Raw genomic sequence first — 19,979 nt, forward strand, 5'->3', positions numbered from 1 at the left:
ATCAAATAATGTGGTCATGCAGACTATCATCAATATCAAATAATGTGGCCATGCAGACTATCATCAATATCAAATAATATGGTCACGCAGCATATCATCAATATCAAAGAATACGTTCATGCAGACTATCATCGATGTCAAACAATGTGGTCATGCACACTATCATCAATATCAAAGAATGTCGTCATGCAGACTATCATCAATGTCAAAGAATGTGGTCACTCTGCAAATATAAATAACAGCAAATTTTGAAATATTATTAATCTGCGTCCACAACCATTTCTGATCATGTTGTGGAACGTCAGCCAAAGGCCTCAGTTTTTCACCTTTATTCACTTTTTAAAATTGCTTTTTTTTCCTCCACAACCGCTTGAGCGATTGCCACGAAACTTTCAACATCGGAGCGTGGACCCGTGCAGAATGATTTGCCAAAGTTACTCGATGATTGGATGGAAAATGCGACCGGAGTTCAAAAAGTCATTTTTCTGTAGGCATGGGTTGCAGGGTGTTTAATGTACAGTCAGTCCTTGCTTTACGTTGTAGTTATGGTACGTTCTTGAAAAGAACGACTTTAAGTGAATCCGACTTCGCCATACGAATGAATTTAAATAGCGGGGTTCCAGGAAAAACTTTTATCGTCAGACAAAAGACATTATTTACATAGAGTATAATTTTAAAATAAATTTTAAACAAACAATTGAATATCATCATTTCCAGTTGCTTTATTCTCATATTGTATGTAGTTGCTTCAGATCTGCATTGGTTATCTCTTCACCATGTGATTGCAGAAGTTGTGTAACGTCGGCTTCTTCCACCTCAGCAAAATCCGCTTTATTGGCCAAGTCGAGGATAACATTTTTCATTGCGGGACAACAGCTTAAAATTCTTTCAGGTTATTGACACATTCATGCCACAACTTCCTCCACATACCATTCATATACACCTGAATAACTTCAGCCCAGGCCCCACCATTGTTATCGATGCACAGCTCGGTGTATATAAGGCGGATACTGTACATACTCTGGGTTGGCTTATACACCGGTATTTATGGTACGGCTTATACACCGATATTTACAGTATGGTTTATACTGAAGCTTTATTAAAATGAGGAAAACCATTAGTTTGGTACTAAATTAGAGGTAAAACGTCTTTGTAATGGAACGGTGAACGACTTTAAACGAGTACATTTTCCAATAGATTAATCGACTTGATAACAAAATAATGTTAACCAGGACGATGTTAAGCGAGGAGTTACTGTATCTGGAATAAATGGCCTCGACCTTACTTTGCCCAAATATATACTCGAGTTTACATTTGTTGGTTTGATTTCAATGTCAGTTTTTGTTCATGAAACTTTGTCATTAGAGATGACATATTGGACTGTGGGATTCAATTCTGACACTCGTATTGATGAATCACACATATATTGAAATATTCACTTTGGAAAAAGAAAAAGACAGTCCAAAACATGACATGGATGACTGTAAACGTGTATCGAGCGGTCATTTGAAAAGGAAACCTGGCAGTTGCTGTGATCGGTGAAGCAGAGATCCAGTAGTTGGAGGCCAGAGAAGTTTATTTATGATCTGTTTCTGAACACGTGTTTTTTTTGGTCGATTACCACTTTGTACAGTACTAACCCCTTTTACATGATATGTCCTAAAATATTTTCAAAGGGAAATATTTATATGTCAACAAAAAGTCTCCTTCGACAAGTCAATTCTTGTACTACGAGCTATTGTAGTTTACATTCAGTAATAGTTTGGCCCAAGCAATTTGACATCTGTTTGTAGCACGATATAAATTCGCTCCTACGATAATTAACAAGCAATGAACAATAAGTTATGAAAACAATTCCATTTTATGGGACTGAGCTTGCTGCAGGGGGTAATCAAGCAATGTATTGTGGGTAAAAGTTACCTTTTGTTTATAATGTTCAAGTTTGTTTGTTGTTCCGTCAACTTCTTATTTCTATATTATTACTCTCCCCGTTTCTCTATTTACAACACAAGATGTAGTCAGGTTCACTATGTTTTTTCGTTCAAAATCATGGTAGATTAGCAAACCTATACATTTTTGGAAACGTTATTACATGGAAAATCAGAAAATCAATGTTTACATTCGCCAATTCCGACCAATTCGATTCGACCAATTCGACCAATCGACCAATTCCATTCGACCAATTCGACCATTCGACCAATCATTTCGATCGACCATTCGACCAATTCGATCGATTTGATTCGATTCGATTCATCGAATTCGATTCGATCGACCATTCGACCAATTCGATTTGCCAATCAATTTGACCGACCTTTGCTTGTGTGGAACGGACTGTGAAAACGATGCGGACTATATTGTCGGATACGCCACACAGGACAGTGATGACGAACTCTAAATGGCATATTCTGTAATCGTGTATGTTTGATGCCATTGACTGCCTGTGTATATTTTGTCATTGACTGCCCATGTAGATGTGAAGTTATACTGACTGCATGTGTATATATGATTTTGCTGACTGCCTGTGTATGTTTGGTGATATGAATTATTGTGACACATTTTGATGTTATTCACTGCCTGTACAAAATGATAACATGTATTTGATTATGCAACTTATCGCAAATATAAAGACTATTTTGCAATTCAAAACCTTTGATTCGTGTCTTACCATTCCCCATAGCACTAATTTGATACTTTCATTGGATTCCTTGTCCATGAAAATATAGGTTTAGTGTATTTTAAAAAGTTTTTAGGGTAATTAGAGGCAGAAATTGAACAAAATATGTATTTTACAGTGGCCATTTTGAAAATCCAAAATGGCCGCCATACAGGTATCTCTCCAAATGTAAATATTGATTTTTAGTTTCCTTATGCTATAACCTTTCCAAAAATGTATAGGTTTGCTAATCTACCATGATTCTGAACGAAATATAATTTATTGACATAGTGAACCTGACTAAAAGTGAAACACCATTTCCTTATCACTGCAGTCTCCAAACAACAAGCAAAAAGCAATTATTATCTAGAACTAGGGCCCTGCGGAAACTGAGGGAGGAGAGAAAAGTATAAGAGCGTTCAGGGAATCGCAGGATTCAGTGGTTCTTTTGCATCCGTGGTCTCATCAGGAGTTCCGGGAGGCGTGGCCTGGCGTGCTTTCATCTCACGGTGCATGCGTGACATCATGACGGCGTACAGGCAACCGTACGTGGCGGCGACGACCATCATGAGAGAGATGATTCCACACACGACTCCGGCGACGGCCAGCGTCCCCACGGCGCGGCGCACGTTCACAGGCTGGTAGCGATTCGGGGAGGCGCAGCCGTCCTTTTGCTCCTCGCCCTCAAGGTCATCCGACCCCACCCCGTTTCCACCGCCAATATCGGCGCCGCCCATGGATCCCGGCTTTCCATTTCCAGGAAGCGTCGGGCACAAGGAAAAAATCTCTTTTGGAATATTGATCAGACGCCGGTCCTTTAAATTCTTAGGGAAGAAGCAACACACCTCGTCCACCTCTCCACCTGCAAAAGAGACAAGGAAACAGCATGTTCAGACCGCTTGCGATGGAGGTGTTTTCATTTTTTAAATGGTGTACAGTAGCCCATAATGCAATGCCGACTGGAACGGCGTTTGTCCACCCGGTGTATGTATGTCCCTCACAAACATCCACCAATCAGAGCTGAAGATCTGGTCACGTGACTGGGGGGCAGCGTTTAGTAACCATTGCAGTTTCATATTTTACAAAAAGGAAATATAATAACCTTCTGGGGAACGTTTTGGGGTCCCAGCGGCTGGCCTAAGGTAGGTAGGAGGTTTAAAAATTCCTCAATACAATTATGATCTTTAAATGCGACCAACACGGACCTTGCTCCCAAATCCGGAAGTGAACAGACGACGATGGTTCGCTGGTCTGATCATATCCCAATAGAATCGTGATTTAACATTATATTTTGATATATTAATACCATAGTATTAATTTGTGATTGGAATGATGAATGAAAATATAGAAATATTGAGTTCAAAGCGGAATGAGGAAATGACGTAAGGGTTCCCATCGGACATTTGCGGATTCCCCATTTGCAGTTTCGCCATTGACTGGATATGGCAACATTCCGACGGGGTCACTGGGTACGGTTTTTTTTTTCAAGTCCTTCTTCAATGTGCTTGATGTTCGACTGAAGGTGGCACAGGAATGTGGAATTTATTGGTTCATGGTTTAGCATTCGCGTTTTTTTTTTGTTTTTTTTCCCCCAAGTCATTCACGAACTGCATGTCCATCCATGCCTGTAGTCAAAAAAATTAATACTTGCATTATTTGCTAACTGGTATCCCCACCCGGGTCATACTGAAGTATGAAAGAAGCCCGGCTATGTCATTGTTGGACGATCGGTCTTGTTAATTGATTGTTGGTTTGAAAACACAAAGGCCTCAAAGGTATTTGAATTTTCTTAGGAAGCGGAATAAATAGGTCGATGACAGACAATTAGAAATGGCACGTTATGAGTATTTATTTAGAAACATGGATTTTGCACGTATGAGTCATAAATGTCACGTGGTCTGTTACGCAGTAGGGAGCGGTCCAGGCCCAGCCAGTGTACCTGAGCACATTATACACCTGTGAGTGTATAGACTGGCCATATCATTACATGGGATATATTTTTATGAGCTAATTTTCATTCGTCCAGGGCAAGAAAACAATTGGCAAGCTATCGCTGGCACCTTGGCCAAATTCCAAATTCCAGGTCTAACCTATAGGGGGGGCACTGCATCCGTGGCACAGCTGCACCCCCAGAACATCCTGCTACCCACAGCCATGTGTTGCATAGGAAAGAAGAAGAAGGGCACGAAATATTGTCTGGTTCTAGGTCATATGTGCACTAAAGTGCTTTGATGATTCTCGTGTCAAAATTAATAACTGTCTATAAACAATAGAAAGCTTGTCCATGTTTGTTCTCAGGGCCATCATCGGTGCATGGCCTTGTCAGCCAATTGTTATTACTTCCATATACTATGTATATGTCTGTGTACTATGTCTACATATGTATGTATATGTAGTATGTGATGTAGTATGTAGTATGTGATGTAGTATGTATGTACGTAGTATGTGACACATATGTAGTATACATATGTGGTATGTAGTATGTACATATGTGTATGTGTCACATATGTATGTAGTATGTGATGTACTATGTCTGTGCACCAAAATGCATTTATTCCAGCCCATACCCTTGTACAAGGTGTGTGTGTGTGTGTGTGTGTGTGTGTGTGTGTGTGTGTGTGTGTGTGTGTGTGTGTGTGTGTGTGTGTGTGTGTGTGTGTGTGTGTGTGTGTGTGTGTGTGTTGATTCAAGTTTAACAAGCCGAGTTCCAAGGCATACCTCTGTAAGAGTACCATTCGAGCCAATGTCGCAGGTTTGCCAAGTAACAATCACACTCCCAGGGGTTCCCAGCAAGCCGCAACTGTTCCAAGTGCACAAGTGGCTCCAACAAGTCCCTCTCCAGGCTCGGCAATTGGTTCCCACTGAGAGAAAGATGACTTAGGTTCCAAAGGCCGAGAAAAAGTCCCATAGGCAGCGATGAGAGCCGGTTATTAGACAAGTCAAAGTGAACCAGTGATGGGGTATCTGTAAAGGAGTCAGCAGCCACCGTGTTGATGCTGTTGTTGGCAATGTCAATTTGGAGAAGTCTGGACAGGCCTCGCACTGCTGTAGCTGGGAAGAACTCTATTCCATTGTGTGACAGGTCGAGTTCCTCAAGCCTGATCAAGTTAACGAAGGCCCGATCTGGGAGAGAGGTGATACTGTTGTTCCTTAGCGAAAGGAAGCGTGTGTTCAGTGGGAGGTTTTTGGGGATTTGCGAAAGGCCCTGGCTGCTGCAGTCTACCATAGCGGTATCAGAAGAACAGGAGCAGGCAGCAGGACATCCACCGCAGTTTTCTGCCAAGGCCAGCATGAAGAAAACCAAGGTACAGCCTGTGAAAAACAATAAAAATGGTCAACCATGTGCAACCTCATCAATCCCATTGGTTTCTTGGTCCCTGTGACGAGACATGCTGGGAAAGCTATCATTCGCTCATCCCGTGATGGTAGTTCCCGATTAGAGGGAAACGTGGAGAGATCATCGGGCTAGGTGCTGAGTGAATGCTGGAATGTAGCTACTCCGGCATGGATTCAAATGGAAATGCCAAAGTTGCCCAGGGATATACCGTCCAAGACTCGAGATCCAATTACATTTTCAGGGCTGGCCTGGAAAATTCGACGCTCACTTCCCAATTATAGTTTTTGGGTTAATTCCTCGGGAGAGTCACATCCAGCTATAATGAGCTGGCCGGCAGGATATATGTCATTCCTCCGAAAGGATGTTAGGCGGATTGCCTCATCTACGCTCACACATGGGCGAATGATATCTCATGGCATAGACCTGGCAATACGTCATCAAATGTAATGTTGGTAATTGCGAGGTCACGGCATAACGTTGTTTGTGTGAGTGAGGGCCTCGTGTTTTTTTCGAGTGCCTGAGTTTCCCTGTATGCCCTTGTAAAAAAAAAAAGAAGAAGTGAACTTCGGTAAATCTGAAAGCAGACATTACTACTGGCTGAACACCCTCACGGATGTTGGCAACGCCGCGCGCTGCATCACCCGGCTTATAATGCACTGAAAGGACAGTTTTTCCGATATATATATATTTTTTTATGGGAACTTTTACCTTGGCCATACGTGGCGGGATAGCTCAGTTGGTAATGCACTATAGGACTCGGAATCATATACTATACCAGCGATCATGTATGGCATTTCCTGACCTAGGTGAGAGCTAGTTCATCTCATTCATTGGGAAAGACCAAACATCATTTGCATCGATGATGTAACCATTTCTACCTTTGCGAACACTCCAAGCTCTCGTGCTTCCAAATTTCCTGTTTTTTTCCTTCTTGAGTTTCCTTCTGTATCCATCGAGTCCAACCTATGCCACCTTTCCTGCCCACATTCCTCCCCACACCCATTGTTTGTCCAAGTCTGCCTCTATCTTGTCTTTCAACTCTGCTGTTGGTTTTTCCTCCTCTCTCTCTATTGTTCATTTTGTCCCGTTACGTCCTGATCCATTCAGTGTACTAGTTCCTCCATGATCCTTGACTCCGTATGCAAAATATATATTTTTGATGTATCAAAGCAATCAACTAAACCAGATAAGCACTGGTGAGGGTCAAAAAGAACCCACCATCAATCACGTGGAGAAAGTTTGGCACAGACACTACGATGCAACATTAATGGCGGAAGGAGTTTTCATCAGAAACAACACAACACCAATGTTCCAGCAGTTTTTCTTTTTTAAACCCCACAAAAACCTGCCCAGAATGGTTTGGGGGCAATAAGTCCCTCCATTAATGAAAGGAGACACTTTTGGCTTCAGCACTAATTTTTGTGCCAATTATAAATTACTCCTAACTTCTAAAGTGGAGCGTTATATTAATAAATCATTATTATTTGATGTCAATTTCATCCCGTAAGATGTTGGATCAGGCAGACAATTTCCTGGAAAGAGGCTTTGTGACCTTTGGAGGCGCAGCCAAGCATTGTTCTCGGGCCTGTAAGTAAAAGTGCCAAGCATCTTTAGGGAGACTTCAGAGAGTTATCAAACTAAATCGTTGGAGCCTTTTCTCTCTGACTAAGATCAACTGAGTTCACTATGAAGCATGCTACAATCAGATAGTTCATGTCATTTTAAATAACATTGTTGCAATTGATATTTTCAGAAATGATGGGATGCTGATTACCATTGACAATTTAGAGTTTCTCTGAACCTTGCTGAAGGCCACTCCGAACCTTGCCTAAGGCCGCTCAGAAGCATGAACAAGGCCACATTGAACTTCACTCAGGGCCACTCTGAACCTCGCTCAAGGCGACTCTGAACCTCGCTCAAGGCCACTCCGAACCATGCCGAAGGCCACTCTCAACCTCGACCAAGGCCGCCGTGAACATTACCCAAGGCCGCCCAGAACTTCACCCAAGTCCGCCATGAACTCTCCCGAAGACCACTCGGAACCTCACCCAAGGCTGCCCTGAACCCCGAGCAAGGCTGCCATGACCTCCTAAGGCCACCGCCAACAACGCCCAAAGCTTCTGCCAACACCGCCTGAGACCACTGCCAACACCACCCAAAACCCACTCGGAACCTCACCCAAGGCCGCCTGAACCCCATGCAAGGCTGCCATGACCGCCCGAGGCCACTGCCAACATCACCCAAAACCGCCTTGAACCTTGCTTAGGGTCTCCCTGAACACCACTCAAGGCTACCACCCATAGCCACCTTGAACCTTACCCAGGATCTGAACCCTGCCCAAGGCTGCCTCAAACACCAACAAACATCACAGCGAACACCGCTGTCGGCCACCCTGATCCCCACCAAAAGCTGTTCCGAATCCCATCCAAGTAAGCTCCTACCTTTGCCCAAAGCCATTCCGAACCCGCACAAAGAACCTCGCCTCCGAACCTTGATCAACATAGCTGAATTTAAACATTTACGGCAAACATTTCTGTTTCCACCATAACAGTTGATAACAAAAAGCAAAATGCCATTTCAAGTCGTGGCCTCGTACATGCAAATTTCAGGGAAAGCTTTCAGGATTCCCCATGGAGATTGAGCTTCTCACAGACCATCTGCCTTCGCCCAGTAGACTATGGCTGTTAACAGAAGCTTGATATTTCATAGGCCATCCGGCTCCGATGTGGAAAGGCTGGGATCACCTTCCTCAGTGTCAAATGAAAATAGAACAATAGATAGATGATCCGTTTGTGCCAATTCGACAGTGTCCTCTTTCCTCTCTGCAAATTCTCTCTTCATCTCCTTTTCCACCGAGGTTGATTGATTGTTCGTGTTTCATTGCACCTGCTCTCCAAACCTCTGATGCCTGGAGGCAGGAGCTGAATGTACTTTTATTTTGCCCTACACCTATTTTAGCAGACTATGCGGACTCGTTCAGGCTTTCCTCAAACACAAACAGCTAGGTGGAAACGTATTGAAGATATTTATTTGAACCATTTCACTTTTTCACCGCCCGAGGCCAATGCCAACACCACCCAAAACCGCCTTGAACCTTGCGCCTAGGGTCACCCTGAACACCACTCAAGGCTACCACCCAAAGCCACCTTGAACCTTACCCAGGATCCGAACCCTGCCCAAGGCTGCCTCAAACACCAACAAACATCACAGTGAACACCGCTGTAGGCCACTCTGATTTTTTCCTGTTTTTTTCCTTCTTGAGTTTCCTTTTGTATCCATCGTGTCCACCCTATGCCACCTTTCCTGCCCACATTCCTCCCCACACCCATTGTTTGTCCAAGTCTGCCTCTATCTTCTTCAACTCTGCGTTGTTGAACCATTTCACTTTCTCTCTCAACCTACCCACCGCCAACTTGTGCGTTTAACTTTGGCATCATCTCCTTTTTTGTGTGTGTACAAGACCGAGGCTCATGGAAGAGCTAGAGCCGAATTGAAAGGAACAAAAGGGAGAAGGGGAAACACCACTAGCAGATTATAAGTCAGAGTGAGATCAAGGGAAGAGGGAGAAGGACATGAGGGGTGAGCGAGGTGAATGAAACACAGCAACAAGAGGAAGTGGGACGCGGGGATGAAAACAGAAAAGGAACAAACCAACTGAACAAAAGAAAAAAGATGAGGGAGAGGGGAAACAATCACAATAACCTGGAAAAAGGGAGTGTTTGGAAATGGGGTCATTCGAGGTAGAAGAGATCATGAGTATGGAGACCTCAGATAGTGGTGAACAGGTGCGTTGAAGGCCCGGAAGGAAGAATGGGACTGAACATACTCGGGAAGTTGGTTCCACAGGTGAGAGGAAAGAGAAACAAATGAGTGGAGGTGAGCAGTGAGCCTGGATTTTGGGAGTTTAACAAGAAGTGGGCGGTTAACTATGTCCTTCACACCTGACTTATGATGTGACGTCGTCTGACTGCTATAGGTGGGGGCGGAGTGATGTCACTTCCGCTTAGTAACGGCGTCACGTGCCCTAGAGCGATGAAAACAATCACGTCGCGCGCTTGCAGTGTGTGTGCTTTGTGTTTGCAGACTTGCGCAGGAAGTGCTAGATTTTGTGTTGTTGCAACAGTTTAACTTACGACTTTCGTCACATACTACTGGCCACTTATATCAGCATGTCTTACAACTATTTTGACAATCTTCCAAGCGAAGCTAAAGAGAGATACGAGACCAAATTATCGGCAAGTGGCCTTGCAATTTGTCCGTACCGGTTACCGGCAAGTGAGTGGATCAACGACCCGACGGCCTGGCCGGATGGTCAGTTCGCGGATGTGTACATGTACCTCACGAGCACACCAGGTATGAAAGTACATCCGGGTACTTTCACCCTCTGACACCTGACAACCGAACGGCCGATGAAAGCAAACACGCGTAGCAATGCGTGCGTACATGTTTATACTGTACATGCGCGATACACACAACAGTTACTTACTTACAGTCACGTGAAAAAGTAAGTACACCCCGTGTAAAGTTTTGACTTTTTCAACATATTTCAACATGCAGCTATTTGATCTTCATTTCAACAATATTGATAGATAAAGGTGATATAATATAAAAAATATCATGAAACATTTACATTTTGTAGTCCATTGTATAATTTAAATAAACATAAATGCAAATTTCGCATGTGGAAAAAGTAAGTACACCCTTGGCTCCAATAGGTGGTATTGCCCCCTTTGGCAGAAACAACCTCAAGTAGGCGTTTCTTATAACTGTCTACCAGTCTCTGACATCGACTGGGAGAAATTTTTGCCCACTCCTCCATGCAGAATTATTTCAGCTGTGCGATGTTTGAGGGGTTTCTTGCATGCACAGCTCGTTTCAAATCCCCCCACAACATCTCAATGGGATTTAGATCCGGGCTTTGACTTGGCCATTCCAGAACCCTCCATTTCTTTCTTTTCAGCCATTCCTTGGTGGATTTACTGGTATGTTTAGGGTCGTTGTCATGTTGCAAGGTCCACCTTGGGTTGAGCTTCAACTTTCCGACAGATGGCCTCACATATTATCCTCAAGCACCCTCTGGTACAATGAAGAATTAATAGTGGATTATATGATGGTGAGCTGCCCAGGCCCTGATGCAGCAAAGCTGCCCCAAACCATAATATTTCCACCACCATGCTTTACAGTTGGTATCAGGTTCTTGTGGTTAAATGCTGTCTTTGGTTTTTGCCAAACATGTCTTCTGGTACTGTGGCCAAATAGCTCTACCTTTGACTCATCTGTCCAGAGCACATTGTTGCAGATGTGCTGCTCTTTGCCGAGGTGTTCATTGGCAAACTTTGGTCTTGCCCTGATGTTCTTTCTGGACAGCAAAGGTTTCCTCCTGGCACACCTCCCATGCAGATCAAATTTGTGCAGCCTCTTTCTAATGGTAGACTCGTGCATTTTGACATCAACAGTGCCATGAGCTACCTGTTGGTCCCCTGATGACATTCTGGGGTTCTTCGAGACTTCTTTCAGCATCTTGCGGTCTGCTCTCGGGCTGAACTTGCTGGGGCGGCCTGGCCTGAACAAGTTGGCAGTTGTTTGGAATCTTCTCCACCTGTAGATGATCTTCCAGACAGTCGAATGATTGATTTCAAATTGTTTGGAGATCTTTTTAAATCCCTTCCCAGACTCGTAGGCATCTATAATCTTCTTTCTGAAGGCCTCAGAGAGCTCTTTTGATCGAGGCATGGTGACGCCACACACTTCAACAACAAAGAGCAAACCAAACTAAATGTCTGAGGTTTAAATAAGGCAGGTTCCTACAAGATCCTCTCTAACGATGTTCTAATCATTTGCACCTGAGCTGGTGCACCTGATTCTAATTTTCGGTATTTGAAGTAGTGATAAATGTAGGGGTGTACTTACTTTTTCCACATGCGAAATTTGCATTTATGTTTATTTAAATTATACAATGGACTACAAAATGTAAATGTTTCATGATATTTGTGATATTATATCACCTTTATCTATCAATATTGTTGAAATGAAGATCAAATAGCTGTATGTTGAAATATGTTGAAAAAGTCAAAACTTTACATGGGGTGTACTTACTTTTTCACGTGACTGTATATTTTCAGTAGCTGTGATGTAATGAAAATACTAACTGAAGTTAAAAGTAATAGTTTATATTTAAACTTACCCAGCCATGCAAGTGCAGTGGGCGGGCAGCTTATAGCAACAGCTATACAACTTATATACAGCAACAACTTTTAGCTTACAGTAATAGGCTTATAAGTCACTGGATGGCCCATCGGTACTTCACTGCTGGCTTCGTGCAGACAGTACATCATGTCAAGTCTGCAACAGGGTTGATTATCTTGAAAGCTGATGTACGTCCATCACAGCGGGCTAATGACCCTTCACATCACCCATGGCTAGCCACAAACAGTGACGGAGTAGTGCCAGCTGCCCACTGCACTTGCATAGCTGGGTAAGTTTAAATATAAACTATTACTTTTAACTTCAGTTAGTATTTTCATTACATCACAGCTACTGAAAATATAAGTAAGTAACTGTTGTGTGTATCGCGCATGTATAAACATGTATGCACGCATTGCTACGCGTGTTTGCTTTCATCGGCCGTTCGGTTGTCAGGTGTCAGAGGGTGAAAGTACCCGGATGTACTTTCATACCTGGTGTGCTCGTGAGGTACATGTACACATCCGCGAACTGAACATCCGGCCAGGCCGTCGGGTCGTTGATCCACTCACTTGCCGGTAACCGGTACGGACAAATTGCAAGGCCACTTGCCGATAATTTGGTCTCGTATCTCTCTTTAGCTTCGCTTGGAAGATTGTCAACATAGTTGTAAGACATGCTGATATAAGTGGCCAGTAGTATGTGACGAAATTTGTAAGTTAAACTGTTGCAACAACACAAAATCTAGCACTTTCCTGCGCAAGTCTGCAAACACAGAGCACACACACTGCAAGCGCGCGGCGTGATTGTTTTCATCGCTCTAGGGCACGTGACGCCGTTACTAAGCGGAAGTGACGTCACTCCACTCCCACCCATAGATCTTTTGAGGTGCAGGTCACATGGATATGACGTCACACAAGCATTATGGGATGAATGACATTTTCTTTGTCTGGCCTTCCTTATTGTTTTTTTGCAAGCCGGCAGCTATGGCTCGACCATAAACGACATGGCGAACGAGGACCTAATAGGCATGGGGAATAAAGTGACGTGAGACAGGGGATTTAAACCCGTCCCCGGATAATTGTAGATACCAGGCCGCATTTACTTGTGTTTGTTTGTAGCATTGCCTTTTGAAAGAATCGTACTAAAATACGCAATTTGGTGTCTGTCTGTCTGTCTGTCTGACAATTTTTGACCGCAATACATTCGGTCGTTACTTATCCAATCTCAACGAAACATGACAAGAGACTAAGGGTCACAAAATGGAGGTTATAGAGATTTAACTTCCCCTCCACCCCAAAGCACATTTCCCCGCGAAGGGAGTTGCGTGTTGAGGTGTATATCCGTGTTAAGATGGCTTTATCGTGGCGTTTTTCCAAAGCCTCTTCTAATAACAAAAGTAACAACAACATTCATGATAATAACATAATATTAATGTTATTACAAATCATTACAAATACTAATAATATCCCCCCTCCCCACGGGGTGTTTCCTCCTTGAACAAACGCCGTGTTAAACATGTACAAGTAGTTTAGCATGCCATTTTTGTGGGGGCGACGGCCTCCACCAGAAGTAAAAATATTATAAACCACAAACACGTACGATTAACTTTTGAAACGGTCACTAATGCTGTTAAACACGAAACTGAAAGAAACTTGGAGGAATCCCGACATCCGTGACGCAAGCTATGCTTACCACGTCGATGATCGCACCTGATCGTAGATCTACTGAAGTCTATATACCCCACAATGGTTAATAGCACGACCCTTCCTGCCCCTTCCGTTGGCTTAGCGGTTAGGGTGCCGGCTTGGGATCCTAGGATCCTGGGTTTGAATCCCGGTCGATCGCCGAATCAACACCAGGGGGGTTGACTCAGCCTGTCATCCTTCCGAGGTCGGCAAATCGAGTACCAGTTCACTGGTAATTCCCTGTGTGTCGCAAGAGGCGACTAACAGGGTTGGTGGCAGGAAGGGCATCCGGCCATAAAACATTGTTTCAAAAAGGGGACTATGGCTGAAAAACGGCACGACTACGGCACGCCTGAAAAAGGCCAACCCCTGCTCTGCGGGGGGGGGGGGGGGGGGGGGGGAAAGCCTCTAACGGTGGTTCCCGACACCATGACATTTTCCAAGGTCCCTTCTAATAACAAAAGTAATAACAACATATAATAATACCATAATATTAATATTATTACACAACAATATCCCCCCTACACAAGGGGTGTTTTGTGACTTGCAGTGTTGCCTCTCAGCCACACCCACCCCGACACCTTCACGGAAATAAATTTTATTTTTGGGCATTTAGAATGGTGTGGCATGGTCTGATCTTTTCAATGATGTGATCTAACATACATAATAGTAATAATAATTGGCAGTAATAAGGATAATAACATGACTCCCCCTGCCGCTCCCGTAGTGAGCGGGTATACGAGTTAACTAGTTATGAAAATATGAGATATGAATGAATGAATGAATGAATGATCGTTTTAAGGCCATTTTCCCCGCTAGAGCAGGGGTTAGCCTTGCGGGCCCCATGACAGTCATGGTTCCCTGTTTGAGGCAATGTTTTAATGGCCGGATACCCTTCCTGGCACCAACCCTTAGTCGCCTCTTATGATGCGCAGGGATACGGTGTACCTATTCTAAGCCGGGGTACACACCAGGATCATTCATCCCAGCAAGCTGGTACTCAATTTGCCGACCTCGGAAAGATGACAGGCTGAGTCAACCCCCCTGGTGTTAATTTAGCGATCAACCGGGATTCAAACCCAGGATCCTAGGATCCCAAGCCGGCACCCTAACCGCTAAGCCAACACCAGGCTTTCACCTTCAACGAGATAAAGTATGGATATGCTCTTCGCTGCCATGGTGTCGACAATACCAGAACTGACTTCAGACAAACACAGAAATAACTTCCTGGAACACTCTGGGTTCCAGCGACGCCATCTTGTAACATGGCTATGAAACATAAATTTCCCACTCACCCCCTCCAACGCCACGGCCTCCTGTGGGATAAAAACCGAGGGGTTTGTCCATGCTCTGTCCTCTAAATGCTGAGTGACAAACAAGTAAGCAGCACGTACAAGTTTGTATTCTGACCCTGGCCAAGTCGCACCAAAGTCTTTAGACATGGTACGTGCTTCTTCTTCACTTAACGTGCTTCTTCTTCACTTAACGCTCAGCATTTAGAGGTTGGATTAAACCTGTTTGATTAAAATATACAACCTTGACCTGAAAGTAATTCCGTTTTGCACTTACTTGAGTGTGAATAGTTTCATATATCGTAACATATGTGCTGCATTCAACAAGTTACCGGAATGAGGCACAATAGCTTAAAAAACGCCAATTTGTTTGTACAGTCACGTGAAAAAGTAAGTACACCCCATGTAAAGTTTTGAATTTTTCAACACATTTCAACATACAGCTATTTGATCTTCATTTCAACAATATTGATATATAAAGGTGATACAATATAACAAATATCATGAAACATTTACATTTTGTAGTCCATTGTATAATTTAAATAAACACAAATGCAAATTTCGCATGTGGAAAAAGTAAGTACACCCCTACATTTATCACTACTTCAAATACCTAAAATTAGAATCAGGTGCACCAGCTCAGGTGCAAATGATTAGAACATCGTTAGAGAGGATCTTGGAGGAACCTGTCTGATTTAAACCTCAGACATTTAATTTGGTTTGCTCTTTGTTGTTGAAGTGTGTGGCGTCACCATGCCTAGATCAAAAGAGCTCTCTGAGGCCTTCAGAAAGAAGGTTATAGATGCCTACGAGTCTGGGAAGGGATTTAAAAAGATCTCCAAACAATTTGAAATCAATCATTCGTCTGGCTGGAAGATCATCTACAAGTGGAGAAGCTTCCAAACAACTGCCAACTTGTTCAGGCCAGGCCGCCCCAGCAAGTTCAGCCCGAGAGCAGACCGCAAGATGCTGAAAGAAGGCTCCAAGAACCCCAGAATGTCATCATGGGACCTACAGGTAGATCTTGCCACTGTTGATGTCAAAGTGCACGCTTCTACCATTAGAAAGAAGCTGCACAAATTTGATCTACATGGGAGGTGTGCCAGGAGGAAACCTTTGCTGTCCCGAAAGAACATCAGGGCAAGACTAAAGTTTGCCAATGAACACCGGCAAAGACCAGCACTTCTGGAACAATGTGCTCTGGACAGATGAGTCAAAGGTAGAGCTATTTGGCCACAGTACCAGAAGACATGTTTGGCGAAAACCAAAGACAGCATTTGACCACAAGAACCTCATACCAACTGTAAAGCATGGTGGTGGAAATATTATGGTTTGGGGCAGCTTTGCTGCATCAGGGCCTGGGCAGCTCACCATCATATAATCCACTATGAATTCTTCATTGTACCAGAGGGTGCTTGAGGATAATGTGAGGCCTTCTGTCGGAAAGTTGAAGCTCAATCGAAGGTGGACCTTGCAACATGACAATGACCCTAAACATACCAGTAAATCCACCAAGGAATAGCTGAAAAGAAAGAAATGGAGGGTTCTGGAATGGCCAAGTCAAAGCCCGGATCTGAATCCCATCGAGATGTTGTGGGGGGATTTGAAACGAGCTGTGCATGCAAGAATCCCCTCAAACATCGCACAGCTGAAAGAATTCTGCATGGAAGAGTGGGCAAAAATTTCTCCCAGTCGATGTCAGAGACGAGTAGACAGTTATAAGAAACGCCTACTTGAGGTTGTTTCTGCCAAAGGGGGGAATACCACCTATTAGAGCCAAGGGTGTACTTACGTTTTCCACATGCGAAATTTGCATTTATGTTTATTTAAATTATACAATGGACTACAAAATGTAAATGTTTCATGATATTTGTTATATTATATCACCTTTATCTATCAATATTGTTGAAATGAAGATCAAATAGCTGTATGTTGAAATATGTTGAAAAAGTCAAAACTTTACATGGGGTGTACTGTACTTACTTTTTCACATGACTGTATACCGTACCTTTTTGAATGGGCCACGTGTGAGTCAGGTACTTATATCAAGTCAGGTACTTATTGACAAAGAAAAATGTGACACGTGACTAATCAAATCAAAACTTTTTACATTATTCCTCAAAACGATGCTAATCCATACTGAGATCCACAACCTGTGTGGCCCCATCCCTCGCACCTCTCCGGGCCCCCATTAGGTCTCTTCACTCCCAAGGACACCGCGACTCCTCGGCAAATTGTGTGCTCTACTTTGGGGCTATAACGGCAGATGCTTCAGGTCTAGAACCGCTATGGTCGTCACAGGCTGGTGAGAAGAAATCAATCAAAAGTATCACCTTTGTAATAATAATCGCGTGCGGGAAATGGAGCGGTTATAGATCAGCAGCGTACGGAGGTCTCACCTGCCACAAGCATGGTGCGGGCGGACCGTGGGCGAGCGTCGGAAGCGCAGATTGAGACGTCGCTTTTGGTGCAGCATAAAAAAGAGGGTTCCACCCATTCATCACCCTCCGCCTCCACACACCCCTCCTAGTGCTGACAGCCCTCCGAGCTCATCACACACACCCCTCCCAGCACATCACACACCCATCTCCTTGTCGTGACACTCCTCACAGCTCATCATACCCCCTTCCCAGTTCATTACAACCACTCCCAGCCCATCGCACACTCCTCCCAGCTCATCACACACTCCTCCCAGCGCATCACACACGTCCTAGTACTGACAACCCTCACAGCTCATCACACACTCCCAGCCCATCACACACTCCTCCCAGCTCATCACACACACCCCTCCCAGCACATCACACACCCATCTCCTTGTCGTGACACTCCTCACAGCTCATCACACCCCCTTCCCAGTTCATTACAACCACTCCCAGCCCATCGCACACTCCTCCCAGCTCATCACACACACCTCCTAGTCCTGACACCTGTCCCAGCGCATCACACACGTCCTAGTACTGACAACCTTCACAGCTCATCACATGCTCATGGACCATGGATGGTCTGCACATGCTCAAGAACCGTGGGTGTGGACGGCTTGCCCACGCTCATGGAATCTGGTATACTGAACGCGCTCGCATTTAACAAACCTCCCACCGAGCTTTAACCTGTTTATTCAACGATGAAACGAAACCGGGTCAAGTTCACGCGGATGTTTGTCCCAGAAATCTCCTTGGCGTCGAAATGGAATTACATGACAGTGAATGGATAGTAATAAAAACATAATAATAACAATAGCAAGTTGTTGTTATGTAATAGTTCATCGAAATAAAATGAAATTTAAATATTTTAGTTCGGAAATTTTGTTGTGTGTGTGTGTGTGTATGTGTGTGTGTGTATGTGTGTGTATGTGTGTGTGTGTATGTGTGTGTGTGTGTATGTGTGTGTATGTGTGTGTATGTGTGTGTGTGTGTGTGTGTGTGTGTGTGTGTGTATGTGTGTGTGTGTGTGTGTGTGTGTGTGTGTGTATGTGTGTGTGTATGTGTGTGTATGTGTGTGTATGTGTGTGTATGTGTGTGTGTATGTGTGTGTGTGTATGTGTATGTGTGTGTATGTGTGTGTATGTGTGTGTATGTGTGTGTATGTGTGTGTATGTGTGTGTGTGTGTGTGTGTGTGTGTGTGTATGTGTGTGTGTGTGTGTGTATGTGTGTGTGTGTGTGTGTGTGTATGTGTGTGTGTATGTGTGTGTATGTGTGTGTGTGTGTGTGTGTGTGTGTGTGTGTGTGTGTGTGTGTGTGTGTGTGTGTGTGTCGTCTGTGCTTCTCCAGGAGCATCAAAGATAAGTTTCTCCTGATCGTTTTTGTCGAATTCTACTGTTTTTTTGCTGTGTATATGTTTACTGTAATCTTCGAGTCTGATCTTGTTTTGTAATTCGTGCAAAATTGTGTGTATTAATCAGATTTTAAAAAACGTGTTTTGGGGCCCTGTTCCCTCGTTCTGTCTCTTGTTTATTCATGACCGTTCTTTCACTGTATGGCCTTTTATTTTCACCCAGTACTGCCTCCGAAACTTTTATCCTTTGTTCAATGTGTTAATACAAACAAGAGAAATGATCATAATAATAACAAGTCAGGAGACGACGATGGTTCACGAGCGAGCGGTATTCAATGACAAAGGACGGACTATAACCGAAACAGGCTCGGACTGGGGGGTCGGGGGCCCACGTGGCAGGTGTCGGCCCCCGACATGCGGTGTACATGCCTATTTGCAAAGGGCCCCAATGCGCTGCGTGCGCAGGCCTTTAAGAACCAGCTGTACGTAATTGTGTGTGGTGCTGGCCTGGAAATGTCAAAACGAAGGTTATTGACCTTGAAATAAGATAGAAAATAATGTATAATCAGTTATGAGGTTAGTTAGCTACACAATACCGAAAATTCGGTTCGATTCCGACAACTTTGAAAATTTGACCTTTGCGACCTTCAAAGGTCAAAGGTCGAAGATTCTGAAATTTGTTGGAAAACTTGTATTTCATGATGTATGTGATAATATAAGATCATGTATGACATTTCACCCTATCAGGAAGCGAACAATGTAATAAAACCATCAAAAATCGACTTTTCTAAATTTCATGACCTTGTGACCTTGACCTTGGGGTGAAAATGAAAAATCGAGCTCTGAGGCTGGACATATGACATTGGCCTAACCAAATATCGAAACCCAGGTCAGATTCCACCAACTCCCTCGGAGAAGATGTAGCTTGAACTCGATTACCCCCTAAAAAGACATCTTTTTGGGGCGTGGCTCCGCCCACAATGGGCACAATACGCCCACTCTCGGCAGGACACAACTAGATCATGATATCAACCTCCCACCCAAGTTTCATCAA

General features: G+C 43.8%; 1 protein-coding gene across 2 annotated transcripts; it reads right to left on the minus strand.

Annotated features, from left to right (window-relative positions):
- Positions 1–702: 702 nt before the first annotated feature.
- LOC137414559 (leucine-rich repeat and transmembrane domain-containing protein 2) lies at positions 703–17,707 on the minus strand. Of its 2 annotated transcripts, none has more exons than XM_068100071.2 (3): positions 17,553–17,707; positions 5,372–5,965; positions 703–3,515 (listed from the first exon to the last, which is right to left on the minus strand). In XM_068100071.2, exons 1-3 carry the CDS (start codon positions 17,563–17,565, stop codon positions 3,073–3,075), a joined length of 1,050 nt encoding a protein of 349 aa, XP_067956172.2. In that variant the 5' UTR covers positions 17,566–17,707; the 3' UTR covers positions 703–3,072. The 2 variants fall into 2 exon arrangements, with proteins under 2 accessions (XP_067956172.2, XP_067956171.2); XM_068100070.2 differs by lacking the exon at positions 17,553–17,707 and adding an exon at positions 17,330–17,416.
- Positions 17,708–19,979: the final 2,272 nt, after the last annotated feature.

Source organism: Myxine glutinosa, chromosome 4, assembly GCF_964187855.1.
Source record: "Myxine glutinosa chromosome 4, kmMyxGlut1.1, whole genome shotgun sequence".
Taxonomy (NCBI): domain Eukaryota; kingdom Metazoa; phylum Chordata; class Myxini; order Myxiniformes; family Myxinidae; genus Myxine; species Myxine glutinosa.